Below are 15,768 nucleotides of genomic sequence, written 5' to 3'. Positions count from 1 at the left end.
GTCTTAGCCCATCGGACAGTTGGCAACGTTTAGGAGCAAAGTGGTTTAGTTTCCACCGTTTCTGCACTCAGATTATTTTGTTTGCCCAGCTAATATATTTATTAGCAGTGCCTTCAGTGAAAAGTCGCTACATGAATAAACAAATAGGGAGCTAGGAGGAGGGTCAGAGAAGGGAGACACAATTATGGATTGCAGGAAGGCAAAAAGGAGCTCTGTGGTGTTGGGTTGAAATTACAGGTATCACAATAATATACAGCGATATATCTATCTATATCTGTATCTATATATACATACACACATATATATGTAAAATCTATGCCTATATCTTAAATTTTCTAGTTCTGAAAGGGTCTAAAAGCAATGACACCCCAGTAGCAATGAGCTCACCCTGCCCCCATTTCTCAGTGTTTCTTAACACCATTCACCTCTAAAATAAATCAAGTCTTCTTGGATAAGTGGCCAATTCTGGATCTGAGGCAAGGTAGAAGATCCTAGAACATTTTGGAAAGCCAGAATGTAAGAAAGTGCCACAAAAGACATGAGAACCTGTCAAAAGTACATAGGAACTAGCTTGGAGGGGTTCTCACTGGCCAAGTCTTGGGTAATTTTAGTATCAAAATAATGACAAAACTGGGCTTCCACTTCTTAAAATATTAATGTCATGAAGAAAAAGGAAAGCTGAGGAAATGTCCCAGATTAAAGAAGACTGACAAGAAATGGCAAGTAAACTCAGCAAATGGTCCTGAATTGGGGGAAAAATCATTATGAAAGACATTAGTGGGATAACTGGTAAAGTGTTACATAAACTCTGAATTAGATATTGGTATCATATCAATGTTTAATAGTCTGATAATTTACTGAGGTTATCTACAATCATGTCCTTGGTCCTTGGACCAAAGTATTTAGGCACAAAGACACTTTTGGCCATTCTCCAGTGGTTCAGAGAGTGTGTGTACTCACACACGCACGCACACATGGAGATGGAAGGAAGGAGAGAGGAAGAGAGAAAAGGAGAAAGGAAATGAAAAAAGTCAATCTGGGAAAAGAGCATACGGGAGTTCCTTGTACTAACTTTGTGACTTTAAGTTTGAAATCATTTCAAAGCAAACAGTGAAACAATAAACATATAATACCATGTCCTATTTAACTTAATTAAAAATATTATTTATATTTCTAGCTAGTCTGTGGATGGATGGAACCACAGATAGATAGTGCAACTTGGTACTCCCATAACTGGGGAAAAAGGCTTTACTACATCTGTAAACACCAGACATAACTATGAACCAAAACATGTAACTGACCTGTTTCTGTCCTTTCTCTGGATCACACACCCAGGCTGCATGAAGGTAAAGTAGGACTAGCATCACCCTATGATGGAGATGCCGTCGTGCCTCAACCCTAACAGTAGAGCCCGGCCCGTAAGCTGAGCCAGCGGGAGGCGAGAGAAATTCGGCCATCGTGTGGCCACCTAGAGCCTGAGAAGGAAGTCCCTAGCGAAGAGACAGCTTTGGCCTCCCTTCCCTATTTCTAGGAGTCACTTGCTGCAGGCATTTTTCTTCATGTCACCCTGTATACATGTTGCAATGGGAAGCATCCGTCTCTGGGCTCTATACACAATGCACTGGGTGCCTTTCTGCCCGTAAAACGGGCTGAGCTGACTGAGGTGCCCACAGTCTATAGGCAGGTATGCAGAAATGCCACCAGCATCATTGACAATAAATAGTAAATTTTCCTTTACTTATAAGTAGACTTAAGAGTCTGGACTTTAACTCTACCTGCTTCTTTCTGAGTCAAGTGGACTTGATTTCTCATCTTGGGCACCAACGAGGGCACTGTCTGTGTGAGCCGTGCCAGCCAGCTCCCTGTCTGCACTGGGCAGGGGTGTCACAGACACAGCTGGATTTGTAGGGATCCTGCCACAAACCCTGCCTCCTTCCTCACCGGGGAGCTTTTGGATAATATGAGAATTGAATCAGATGCTGTAAGCAGAGTACTTAGCAAGGTGCCTGGAAACAGGAATTATTACTATTATCTATAAATTACACTTGCTTTTAATAACTATTTGCAGTGTCAAAACATTCCATAGATTCATAAAATACTATCACAACCAGGCATCTTTGCTTGTGTGATAGAACGGGTGAGTAACTGTGGCCTGTGGGCCAAATCCAGCCCATTGCCTGTTTTTGTAAATAAAGTTTTATTGAAATACAGCCACATCCACCTGTATTGTCTACGGTTGCTTCCTCATTATCATAGCAGAGTTGAGTAGTTGCAACAGTGAACTTACGGCTCGCAAAGCCTGAAATATTTATTCTCTAGCTCTCAGCAGAAAACGCTTGGCACCTCTTACATGAACATATAAGGGCACATTGTAAATTTTGTCCTCTTGTTCAGATGTATGTATAATCTAAAATATTTAGAATAAAATAAGATTCGCCTGTTTTCTCTTGGCACTTGTTAGCAAGCATACACAAAAGAATGACTTTAAGATATAGGGACTCTGTTAAGATAAGCAGAATTGCAATATCAGAAGCCATCATGTTTTCTTTCTAAATACATATTCTGTCACCATGAAATACAAAAAAAAGGAGGCCTAGTGCCAACTTTGAAAACATGCTGTATATTAATTAGTTCTTCATAAAATACATGGATTTTATATATGTTATAAAATTTTAAGTATGTTATGAATGAAAGTCCAAATATTTGAAAACTAGAAGGAAGATACTTCCAGTGATAATCAAGATCAATTATCTCACTTCTTTCTTTTTACATAGTATTATTCCAAGTCCATGTTTTTATCATTAGTCTCAGCCTTTAAGAGAACTCAATAACCATACATTCTGAGAGGCAAGCAGAATCATTCCCCATGAAAAGCAATATATTGCAACTCTACTATTTGATTTAAGGTAAATATATTCCTCCAGCTGGAAGTGATATGGATGTCTTATTTCCAGCTCAAAGGCATCCAACTATTTCATGAAAGGCTATGATATGCTTCTTTTCCCAGGAATGATAAATGGCTCCATCTCATTTAGAGCAACTTAAAGCACAAAGATGATACATTTTAATTCATTGAAGAGGTTATTAAGAAAATGTGAATCACTGCAGAACTGTTATTAAGAAAATAATTACTAGAGGATATAGAACTATACATATACATAAATTTATAGATCTATATGTAAATATAGAGATATATATAATTATACCACATATAAACCCAGTACATCGTTTCACATATAGTATAGAATTATAGATATATGTATAGAGATATGTATATAAAGTACTAAGGTTCACTAAGTAGATGTCACCTATAAATTTATATGGATATATACATATATGCATGTGTGTATGTATATATCAATTTGTACCCTCATTTTACTTTGTAAGCATTAGTTTTTTATAGCTGAAAGTACACAAGAATAAAATACCACCCTTAGATGTGCTCCAGAGTCATCTTAAGTAATGAAACTCACCCTGCTGTAGCCTAAATAACTGTGGAAGCCATATGCATCTCCATCAGTCTTCACACAAGAGCTTCTTTATATTCACACGCCAAACTGGTAAAGGTGTTTTATATTTCTATCTGCTAAAAGCTTAGTTAAATTATGGTTTCTACTAGACTCCAAATTAAGTTGTAACCAGTGTGTAGCATGGCAAGATCCGTTCCTTATTATTCTGGGCATTAGAACACAAAAGATAGTCCAATTATCCTTAGCTGGTGGCATATTTTATAGGACCATGTTCAGAGACAGAGACATAAAGAATGTGTGGCATTTTAACCGTACGGGGAAAACTTACTTTTCATTACAAATAGAAGATTCTGTGAAAGGGAGTCTTTATTTTTTTCAATTGCTCCAACAATTTCATACGTTACCTATAATAAAAGAAAGTGGCATAATTACTAATGGTTAAACATGACCACGAAAGTAATTTCCTTTAAAGAACAACTTGACTCAGCGGCAGTTTTAAATTATTCATAAGAGCAGTGTCTTCAGGTCTTAGAGTTCTCGCTACAGGCAAGTTCAAAGCTCCCATTCCCAGGCTCTCCTTCTGCACGTGGAGGCAGGGATGCCTCCTCTGATCTGATTGACGGAGCCCTCCTCCAATCGCGAGTTTAGGAGAAAGGGGTGCTGACTCCCAGCCATCATAGCCTGTTTATTCTGCAAAACCCTCACCTGCTCAGAAAACTCTCTAAACCAAGTAGGAGGACTTCACGACACCTTGGGAGGGAAGGAAATGAGGCGTCAGTTTGAGAAATGGAGTGCTGTCTTTATTTAAAAACTTAAAATAGAGCTACCATATGATCCTGCAATCCCACTCCTGGGCAAATATCCAGAGAAAACTCTAATTCCAAAAGATACATGCAATGTTCACAGCAGCACTATTTACAAGAGCCAAGATATGGAAGCAACCTGAATGTCCACTGACAGATGAATGGATAAAAACGATGTGGTATATATATACAGTGGAATACTACTCAGCCATAAAAACGAATTAAATAACACCATTTGCAGCAACAGGGATGGACCTAGAGATTCTCATATTGAGTGAAGTCAGAGAAAGACAAATATTATATGATGTCACTTATATGTGGAATCTAAAAAAATGATAGCAAATGAACTTATTTACAAAAGAAATAGACTCACAGATGTAGAAAACAAACTTATGGTCACCAAAGTGGATAGCAGCAGGGGTGGTGGGGGGGGAAGAGATAAATCAGCAGTTTGGGATTAACAGATACACACACTACTATATAGAAAATACTAAACAACAAGAACCTACTGTAGAGCACAGAAAACTATACTCAATATCTTGTAATAACCTATCATGGAAAAGAATCTGAAAAAGAATAGATATTGAACAGATACGTACATATATATGTATGTATGTGTAACTGAATCACTTTGCTGTACACTTGAAACTAACACAACACTGTAAATTAACTATACTTCAGTAAAAAAAAAGCGTTCCTTTGGATCATTTAAGCAGTGAATAAAATCTGAAGTCCTTAAAACAAAGAAAACTCAGGAAACAATTAATTCTGGATTATTCAAAGAACAGTTTTTTTTTCTGTCACAGTTTACTTACGAACATATTTAAATGACTTTATTGTCTGGTTTTGCTGGTATTCCCATCTGGCCTGGGAGACGTGATTTTTGAAGAGAGACGTGGTTTTATTGTCTCTCTCAGCCTCAGCCAAGTGTGAGTTCCCAAGTGTGGTCCTGAGGGTCAGATCAGCCACGAGGCCCATCAGGTTCAACAGCTGCTGCTGCTTCACCACGGTTGGGTGTCACAGGCTGTCCTTTACCCCAGGTAGACCAGGACTGACCCCAGGGAGGGCATCTGGTCAATGATGTCTCTTCGTTCTGCATCACCATGAGGGAGTGTGGGTGGTTAGACAAGTGAAGGTGATAATCACCCGACTCCTTCGGGAATTTTAACTGGACGGCCCAGAGGATATTGTCTCATTGGCAGCAAGATGGAACTAGACAGAAAGAATCCATGAGACAGAGGCTGAGTGGCCAGTGAGAGGAAGCTAGAAAAAGGCCAGATGACCCCCAGTGAGTCTTGGTTCCTACCGGGTTTTCAAGTTCCAATGCCTAACTGTGTCATCCTTACAATAAAGCCTTGCTGAGATTTTATTCTTTGCTGTCTCAAGAGCCTAAATGGCACAGAAATCCCAAGATACCCTCCAGATCCCCAGATTTTCCAACATGAATTTGGATCAGAAGACTGCTCGAGCTAAGAGGCAAACAACTAAACAACTTTAAGATACTTCGCAATCATTATCTAATTATCCAGTTTGCCCCTAGGCCAGAACATGGCTTACCAATATTAAAATGTAAGCTGTATGTCATGTTACATATTACACATTGTTGAATATAAACAATTTTTACATCATCTAGAGCAGTGGTTCTCAACCAGGGATGATGGTGACACTTTCAGTGCCTGGAGTCTTTTGTGTTTGTCACAACTGAAGCGTTGGAAGGACACGGGTGCTACAAGCATCCTACAGTGCCCTGGACAGCCCCACAGTGAAGAAGTATCTGGCTCCCAGTGACCATCGGATTGGGGTTGAGAAATCTTAACCTGGAGTTTTGCTTCTGCATGCCTTCCTGTATTAGACACAGCAGTGCCCAGAGACCACAGACACCCAGCTAAGCTGCTCTGCATCTATATGGACTTTGGCAGGTTATTTAATGTCCCAGAGCTGATCCTACAGTGTAGGGTCCTCCTCTGTACCGTTCCAATCTATAATTCTAGCCTCTTCTTTTCACGGGTATCTGATGATTCTGAAGTAAACACACACACACACACACACACACACACACACACACAGCTGGACTACCTGATTTTTTCTAAATACACTCCTTGCCTGTCTTTGCTCCTGTCATGCCTTGCTTTGTGATGGGCCTTCTTCCTGTACCTTGAGGGAGTGACTATGGATTGCTCAGCTCTGTCTCTGCAGCAACAAGCAAAATGCTTTGTCCACTGGGCAGATTCATTTAATATTTGGTGAAATGAACAAAAAGGTTTCGTTATATTGTGACCACATATAGCATAACATCGTGCTGCCCCTTTTTATTTAAGATTATGTTGATGAGTCTTTCATTATCACAAGATCATGTGCTCTGGGAAGTCCTCATGAATGGCATCCTGGTTGTACTTGGATAGTTAGACAAAAAGCTAAAGGTCTCCCATTAAAACTAAAGTTCAAAACTTCCCAGTTGGAGACACCAGCAGGAGAAGTTACGTGGAAAAGATACTTAACAAAATCCATACAAGTGCAAACACTCAAGAAGGGCAGTTTGATGCTTGTAGGAAGCATGGAGTTGGGCAAAAGTTTTTACTTCATATAAAATTAATGAGTCTTGAAGCAGGTGAGCTTAATTATTTTGAGACAATGGGAAAACTGCTTTAGCTCTTTGAGTCTTTCTTTATGTGCTAAATTAATATTCTGCAAAGGCATTCCAAGTTTAAGAGCTTCTGAGCCTATTCCTAAGACATGGATGATTACAGTATTGATGGGATTTGAGTTGACAGCTCAACAGAAGTATTAGACATTACCCCCCAAGATAGCTTATTTTATCATAATTAATGCAATAATGCTAATGACTATGTGTTACATAAACTTGGCATTAGTGGAATGCTAACACATGGTTCCATATCATGGTTTTTTTTTCCTGGTCCCAAATCTGGAATCGAGTATTTCCTCAAGGAGCCCTTTCATATTTTATAGGAAAATTGAAATTAGAGACCTAGAGGTGCACAATAGCATAGTATTATCGAGCTAGTCAGTGTTTCTAGGACTTTTCAGGGGACAAGCTGAGAAATACATGCACACAACACACATATGTGTGCACACACATCTGAGATGGGTTTATTTTTTCATTTAAAGGATAAAATACAATCTGTTTCCAAACTTGGCCTTTTAACCATGATGATTTCCTCAATCCAATAAAGTTTGGTGTTGACCTTGTCAAAGGCAACTAGAAAATCTAAATAAATGATATCCACTCATGCCCGTTTATTATGTCCATAGATAACCTCACCTTTAAATACTTCTTAAACTTTTAATTTTGAGATAATTGTAGATTCACAGTTCTAAGAAATAACACCGATAGAGCCGGCGGACCCTTTACCCCATTCCCGCCAATGATAACATCGGACAAAACCATCACCAGTAGGATATTGACATCAGTGCAGGGAAGACTCAGGACTCTATTTCATATGTGGTGAATTGAGGTCATTTGTGTTTTGTGAGGAACTGGTCCAGTTCATCTAAGTCGTCAAATTTATATGTGACGGTTGTTTGTAGTATTTATTCCCTTTTGATCTTTTTGTTGACTGCAGGATCTGTATTCATATTTCCAGTTTTATTCCTGATATTAGCAATTTGTGTCTTTTCTCTTTTTTCTTTGTCTTTCCTTACTAGAGGTTTGTCATTTTTATGGTTATTTTAAGAGAACCAACTCTTTGTTTCATTGATTTTCTCTATTTTTAAAAAAATTCCATGCATTTTGCTCTCGGTTTGCTCTTGGATTGCCTTTCGTTTGCTTGTTCTGGGTTTATTTTACTTTCCTTCTTCTAGGTTGTTGAGGTGGAAGCTTAGATTACTGACTTGAGACTTTCCTCTTTTCTAATATATGTATGTAGTGCTATAAATTTTCCTCTTGGCACTGTTTTAGGTCTGCCTCAAAAGTTTGACATGTTGTATTTTCATTTTCATTCAGTTCAACATATTTTTGGATTCCCTTGAAACTTCATTTTTGATTTATGGATTACTTAGAAGGGCATTTTTTAGTTTCCAGGTATTTGGAGATTTTCCTGTTATTTTTCTCTTCTTGATTTTTAGTTTGAGGAGTCCATTGTGATAGGAAAGCCCCAGTCTGTATAATTTCAATCCTTCGGAATTTTAGGTTTGGTTTATGGTCCAGAATATAGTCTTTCTTGAAGCATGGACTTGAAAAGAATGAGTATTCTGCTTCTCTTGGTTTACACATCTATAAATGAGCAGATCCCGTTGGTTGATGGTGTTGAGTTCTTCTACATCCTTTCTGATTTCCCACAAAGCTGTTCTATCAATTGAGAAGAGGACGTTGAAGTTTCCCACTTAACCTTCTGGTTAGCTGACCTCCTCTGAGAGCACTCAGCAGGGGAAGAGAGGCACAGCCTCATTACTGTCAAGTGGAGAATTCGGGGTCCCCACTCAACCTCATCTGACACAAAAGAAGAAAGGATTCTCATTGCCGCTGGGTGGGCAGGAGTTCAGGGTCTCCACTGGGTCTCCAGGCACACTTCCCTGGCTGCAGGGTGAGTAGGTGGAAGGGGTCGACGTGCCTCTCTACTGCTTCCTACGTGGGCACGGGGAGAGGGGACCTGCGGTGGGTTACCTCTGGGCAGTGGCGAGAGCCCTGATCTCCCCCCACTCCTCTGACATCACCCCCTCCCCCCAGCAAGGAGGTGGTGGCACAAGACAAATGCAGAAACTTCGCACAACGGTGAAATCTGAACTGTGCCTAAGCATTTCAAAACTGCACATTCTAAAAAGGCGCACTGTCATTTTAATAAAGGTAACTAAAAGGTTTTGGGTTTTATTTTCACTTAAAAAAATTATAGCAAACGAGTTGGCCACAGCTAAAAAAATGTATAATCTGGATGATGATAAGCACACATTTTCTTTTAGTCCTAAGTTAACACGAGAACTAAAAGTTAATTTTCAGACGAAGACGTGAATAGAAAACCAAAAAACTAACTCCATGATCGCTCGTGTCGAATCCTTGGTAGATCCTCACTTTCCACAGAAAGATGTCCACCTCACTGAATACAATCTTTTGACATATGGCCTATTTCCAGGTGCTCCCCTTTCTTTTTAGAAAAGTCCTTTCCAGCTCCACCAGCTGCCAAAGCCAAGTCTACTTCTCAAGGCCCACGTCTAGGTAGGAGGCATCAAGCTGTACTGGAAAGAGGACCAGCCTTGCACGGCAGCTGCCTTTTGGGGTCCAGCTTCAACCAGGCCTGGTGCCTGGTAGGTAAGGACATCAAGGTATTGAGCCTTCCTGATTTCTCGTTTCCAGAACATGGATGGTAATGTCAACCTCTCTCTCTCTGGGTGATTTTGAAGATGCATGAAAAAGTATGTTCGTCCTAGTTTTGCATAGTACCTATCGTTTTCTAATCAGCAACCCCCATATCTGCTCTAATGCTCACCTGTACCTTCCTCTCAGCCCTGTTCCAGAATATTTTTACATTATCGCCCCGAGAAGGACTCACGGAGTCATCTCCGCCATCCAACTATGAGGTTGCTACATGAGCTGCCATCCGAAAAGGAGGCGCTCATCCTGTAGCTGTAATGCCATCAGTCAAAATTCATGTATTACTTTACAAAGAAATTGCTTCCGAATAAAGCCCATCTCCCTGGAAGAGTAAAAGCACATTACACTCACCAGCCACCTAGCCTCAGCCTCCGGACCTCACTGGGACCACTGGCCTGAAGAGGCACTAAGGTTGCATAGAAGCCATGGGTGCTACAACACTGAGTGGGAAAAGGCCACCCCATTGCACTCCTGGTGATTCAAAGGGCAGTGAGCCTCAGAGCCTAGTTAAATGGACAGAGGAATCTGTATGAATGGGAAAACAGCAAGGAGAAAAAAATGTACCCTAGGAATCACCCTAGCTCTGTGAGTCTGTGATGCCAGGGTGACAGATAAGGCCTGTCCTGTCTCAGCTGTGACACTCGGGAGGGACGTAGCGGGCACTGCTGGAACGGCAGAAGCAGGTTTCAGGCATGGGCCTTTCTAGGTCACTCAGGACAGCTTCTCTGCTCTCAGCCCCACCCCTCCTTTTCCTGCTGGTTTACTGTTTGGGGGATGAAGGGAGAAAAAAACCTGAAAGTCACAAAAGATAGAGGCCAGGATAAATGCTCTTTTTCCCCCTCTGTCTTAACATAACTGAAACTCAGGCTTGTTTTTTTTTTTCCTCTTAAGGATTCATGCTATAAGTGACAGCATCCCTCATGCATGTAACAGAGAAATTTATATGCATACAGGCCCATACAAATCTTAAAGGAAATTGTCATGTAGTCAAAGATTTCCTTTGGAATGATTCCATTCAATAAAATGGCTCCAAAGGAAATTTAGCATTTTCCTCACGTTTCAGCAGTTAGCACGCTCATCTACATGCTGTGGTGAGGATGCCGAGAGAGAAGAGTGTAGGCTGGGGAGCCGCGGCCACACGCTCCTCTTCTGGATGTACTCGCTGTAACACTCCAGCACTGCAATACGTACAATTAAAAGGAAAATTATGTTCGCCGTATATAAAAACAGGGGTTCTAAAACTTCCGCCATGGGTGTGAATCACAATCCGTCAAGATACTTAGTCTCCTGGGTCCACAAAGAAAAGTCACAAAAGGCCAAACCACATGCATTGTCTTCCCAACTGGAGGCTGTCAAGCTCAGCTTTGGCTAATCTTCAAGGAAACTGGAGTGCAAGGGCGAGCGAGCTCCGGGGAAATGGTTCCATCCACCATCCCTGATTTTACTTCCCTGAATTACAGCGAGAGAAGCTGGCTTACTCCACCTGGATAAGGAAAGCACGGGGTCTGCCAGAGCTGGGGCCTAACATCCCAACGTCTGTGGTCCCAGCCCCGCTCCAGGCGCTGGCACCCAGGAGGAGGGCCACGCGAGGTCAGGGAAGGTGTGCCAGTCTGCCGTCAGCTCCCCTTCCCGTAGGACTGTCTCCTCCCTTCCCATCTCCAGCCGCGGAGGAGGCAGCTGCTTCCCGCGTCTCTGGGTCACCTCATCGTCTCCCATCTGTCTCCACTTTTCCTGTGGAACCTATTGCCTGTACTCCTTTTCTTCTGCTTGAAAATTTGGAGCAGTTTCTTTTTCAGGCTAGACCCCGGCTCACCTCCACCAGCCCCAATTTCTCGCTCTGTCTATTCCTGTCTCGGTGCTGACAGCTCAGCTGCTTCTACCTGCTCTGCAGCTCAAAAGGACAAGGAGAGATACCGTGTTCATCACTGTTCAGGACACCTGACGAGAGATAACGAAGCTCTTGGAGGTATGACGGAAAGCCAAGAGAGCAAGGCAGGCCTAGAAGGGCGGATAGATGGATGCAGACAGAGAGATAAAAACTACTCGTTCTGAGAAGACTGAGGGCGCAAGGAGATAGCATCACAGCCCGTGAAATGAACCACATGCGGCGAGGGGAGGGGGTCTCAGCGTACCTGCAGAGAGGCCTCGCAGGTTAGAGAAAAAGAAATGGAAACAAATAGAGCATGGCACTGTAGGCTAGAAACGTAAATGTCACAACCAATTCTCCATTCAGGCCAGAATCAGGAAGCCAACAGGAAACCAACCACCTGAGTGGGAAAACAAGGGTGGAGAATTCTTAGGAGAGCCTTTTGTGGCATCACTTAGGGATTCGCTACCTAGACTTCCTGCGTCTTCTTTGTCCTTCCTTCTCCTACTGGGCTGAGACGTTACCCATTGTAACATATAAAACGCTGCATTAGAATGAGAGCCTTTTCCAGAGTGGACACTCTACCTTGCAAGGCAAAATGTAAAGGACAAACTGAATTGCTAATTATATTACCACCTAATTAATGTAGTTCCGATGTGGAAATCTGTATTTCCATGTGGTTACGTGCTAAAAGTTCAACTTCCTCTAATGAAGCTACCCTCAGTGATAACTGAGGCATTTCAGGACATCCCAGACTACAGCACGGACGGCTTACATGTGCTTCTGGCGGCACTGATATTTCCTTTATATATATGTGTGTGTGTGTGTGTACATATTTCTCTAAGTACGGTATTTGACTTGGACATCTCTGTCTATCTATGGATCTATGGATCTACTGCTCTCACACCAATTTGAGTGCACAGCAGTGATTGCTTTATACAGCAGGCAAATAGGGCCATAAATACTTTTACACAGTTTCTTCCCCCAGCCCCTAAACCAAGAGGGAGGAGACTTCATGGAATGCCCTCATACACTTGGACGATGTCCCAACACTTAGGGGGACACTGGGAACGGGTGATCGACCCCCACTAAGTAGCACAAAGTCAGAAACGGGCAGGAGGATGGGGTGCGTGTGAGGGAAGGGACAGCCCTGCTGCAGGAGGAGGGGCCGCTGTGTGTCAGCTCCAGAAAGTGGAGAGCAGGACATATTACGCTTTTTGATGAAGTACAAAGGGTGTGATGAAGTTTCCTCATCTGGTCCACAATCCCAAGTTGGGTTACATCCTGCCCAAGAGGCTATATGTGAGGCTGAGAGGAGTGGGGTCCGGTGGAGAGCGTCTGTGGGTGAACATCAGAAACCGGGGCCCCAGGGGAGCAGCCAGCTGGGGGGGAGGGGAGAAAAGCATCACCAAGGGCACGGGAAGGGCCTCAAAGCCCCCCCAGGGGAGCGTCTCAGGGACACATGGAAGCACCCAAGCCAGCATCAGCCTTAAACATCGAAAGGAGTCATGTGCGTGAAGGCATATTGGGACGAAATGAGAGGACCCAGCACAAGAATAAACAGAAAACAGGATGCTCCAGGCCACGGTCCCGTGTCTGCTGTGTGGTTGGGGCTTGACGGGACTAAACTGTCAGCTAAAGTTTGTGGTTCTGATCGCTATACAGGACCAGAAATTCCTCGCCGCTGAGTTGAGTCCGTGAGCACCAATGAAAGCAAATAAAGGACTTTCTATTACTTAGGAGAGACCAGAAATATCGCTGGAGCTGCCTGGGTTTTTTTTTCTGGTTAAAAGGAAGGGCTGTCCCAGCTGAATATATTTTAAAAAGTGGTGTGAACCCAAAATAAAAATCGAATCCTGATTACATCTCCCAAGTTGTGCATATTCAACTACCAGGTACACGAAGAACAAGAGTGTTAAAACGGTCTGGAAGATCTGATTTTTAAAAGAGAAATCAGAGTTTATTCTTCTACCAAAGGAGGTAAACTGGGAGGTAAAAATATGGAAAAGAAAGCAGGCATCACTGCCACTGTTTCAGGACTATTATTAACACAAGTCGAATCAGAATAATCATATTTAATTCTGGACAGTGTCACCAGGGAAACAAGAAGCTAAATGAAATAAAAGCAGTTCATATGCCTTTAAGTAAAGATATTCATTCATCCCTTTACTCATAATTCACATTTCTTCCATTAGTTAGTGTTAGGAGACGGTTGAAGGGACACAAGAGGGGGAGGTGATGTGACCTCGGGCGCTGGAATACAAATGAGGGATATTTGGATTCTAAGGGTAAGTGGGGAGAGAGTAGCTTGTATTTGGTAATTAACTGGGTTTCTGATTTTACCATGAGTTGAAAAGTGGGACAAATACGGCAAAATCAGTTTTATTTACTTTTTTGAAGTCAGTTGAGAGAGTGTTGGGGAATTTAGTTTAGTTAGCCACTGGATCTGTTAACGTGAAGATGCCACTCAAGCAGAGATACTAAAAGTAGACCTGTAGGTGTGAAGCCCACAGGGAAACAGACTGGAGAGACATGGGAGCCATGTCATCTACGAAACTGAATCATGAGAGCATATAAACTCCTAGAAAGAGATATAAAATACTCTCCTGGGAATCATCAATATTTACAGAATGTAAGTAAATTCACTCATCAGTCAAATTCATAACCCCCTTCTCCACCATGTTATTTACATGATGCAAAATATAATCCCTAGGAAAGAGGTGGGATTAACAGCTGATAAAAATGGGCAACTTTTGAGATAGACTCTTGAGTTCACTATAGCACATCAGAATGTGTGTAAAGATTGGATTTTAGCAAAAGAAATAAGATCGTTTTCAGTAAATATAAATGGGTCTGATAATTTTTCATGCCTGGTTTCAGCTTTCTATCTGAGGTCTGCTGAAAAATGTCTGGATTTCATGCGTAGTGGTAAATTGATCTCTCTCTTGCATCAATATTTATAAGCAGAGGCTTCTATTTTTTACTTTTCCATTAAGCGATTCCATCTAATAGTTTTGCTTGCTCTCATTCTGATTCACTTTAAGTTGATAAATACTAATCAACAGAGAAAGTTATTAGAAGCACATAGTATTACTGTTAAGAGTCCTTATCTAGATATCTAGATTCTGGATATGGGCATTGAATTAAAATTACCACAACTGAAATTTATGAACACGCTTCATTGGTTCCTTTTAAGGAGAAAAAATACCAATCAACTAACAATAAGATATCAATATTCTAGGAAATCTAAAGTTCCCTATTTATAAATGTCTGTCAGCCCATGAAGATAAAAGAACCAGTTAAATCTTTGAAAAAAACGGGAATATTCCCTAAATAAGAGCCTGTATTTTCTCTTCCTAATGAAACTCTGGATAAGGAGACATTTATCAAGTTTACAAAAATGTAAGCCAAAGGTGAAATTGATAGAAGAAATGGAGCACGAGAAGCCTGGGGGAGTTAATTTTTGTTTTTCTAAAAGTTTGCCCAAGAGGTGAACATATACAGATGTAAATTAAGCTCTCTTTGTGTGGGTCAAAATACCTTTGTCAAATAACCTTTAATAGTATCAGTTTGGCTTGGACCAGACAGGTTTCATTGTTATGTCTGGGGATTCTGCCTGGAGAAAAGAAAGAGGGAAATAAATGGAAACTTCCTTATTGATGAGTTCATCTCCTTTTCCCCTTGATTTAAAGGTTCACTTTCAGAGTCTTCTTGGGAACACTGTGTCCCCACCAGTCTCTGGAGGTGAAGGCCAGGAGACAAGCTACAGAAGGTGTTCCTGACACAGGTGACACAGGGAAATTGAAGGGACCAAGGTTTCACCCACATACATGTTATGTAAATACATCTGAGGGCAAAGAGGTCGGCTTTCATCCCTCTGTCACCTAGAATGTACTGCAGCCTCAATGAGATAGAGATCTCTGCTTCTCAGACATCTGGGCAACACCATAAATCTCAACCGACATATTTCAAACTTAATTTATTCCACAATAGGGGTAGATCCTTTTCAAGGAGAAGGGAAAAAAAGTTCAGGTATTTTATAGACTGGCCACAAATGAGTCTTTCCCCCACATCACTCCTATCAGCAATGTTTTAGTAATTGGGTTCCCGGAAAGGCTTGTGGAAATCAGTGACATGATGATAATGATCAGGGTCTACAGTCTGGGATTAGGACTTTATCCACCTCACCAGGATGTGATTTAGGAGGATGGAAAAGGAACCTTGATGAATACAAGCAAACCCCACCCACATAAAGACGCACCCACGAGCACATTATATAACGGGCTGTACATTTTCCTTCTGTTG

The 15,768-nt window shown here is 41.6% G+C and overlaps 1 protein-coding gene across 1 annotated transcript in view; it reads right to left on the bottom strand.

The window, feature by feature from the left end:
• MYO16 (myosin XVI) overlaps positions 1 to 15,768 on the bottom strand; it is a 543,552-nt gene that overhangs the window by 134,351 nt on the left and 393,433 nt on the right. Inside the window, exon 24 of the mRNA XM_036831092.1 lies at positions 3,799 to 3,874. Within this exon, the coding sequence (XP_036686987.1) occupies positions 3,799 to 3,874 (76 nt within the window). The remainder of the gene's footprint in view (positions 1 to 3,798; positions 3,875 to 15,768) is intronic.

Source organism: Balaenoptera musculus, chromosome 18, assembly GCF_009873245.2.
Source record: "Balaenoptera musculus isolate JJ_BM4_2016_0621 chromosome 18, mBalMus1.pri.v3, whole genome shotgun sequence".
NCBI classification, from domain to species: Eukaryota; Metazoa; Chordata; class Mammalia; order Artiodactyla; family Balaenopteridae; genus Balaenoptera; species Balaenoptera musculus.
Note: the sequence above shows the minus strand (reverse complement) of the source record. Positions and strands in the feature narration are given on the sequence as shown.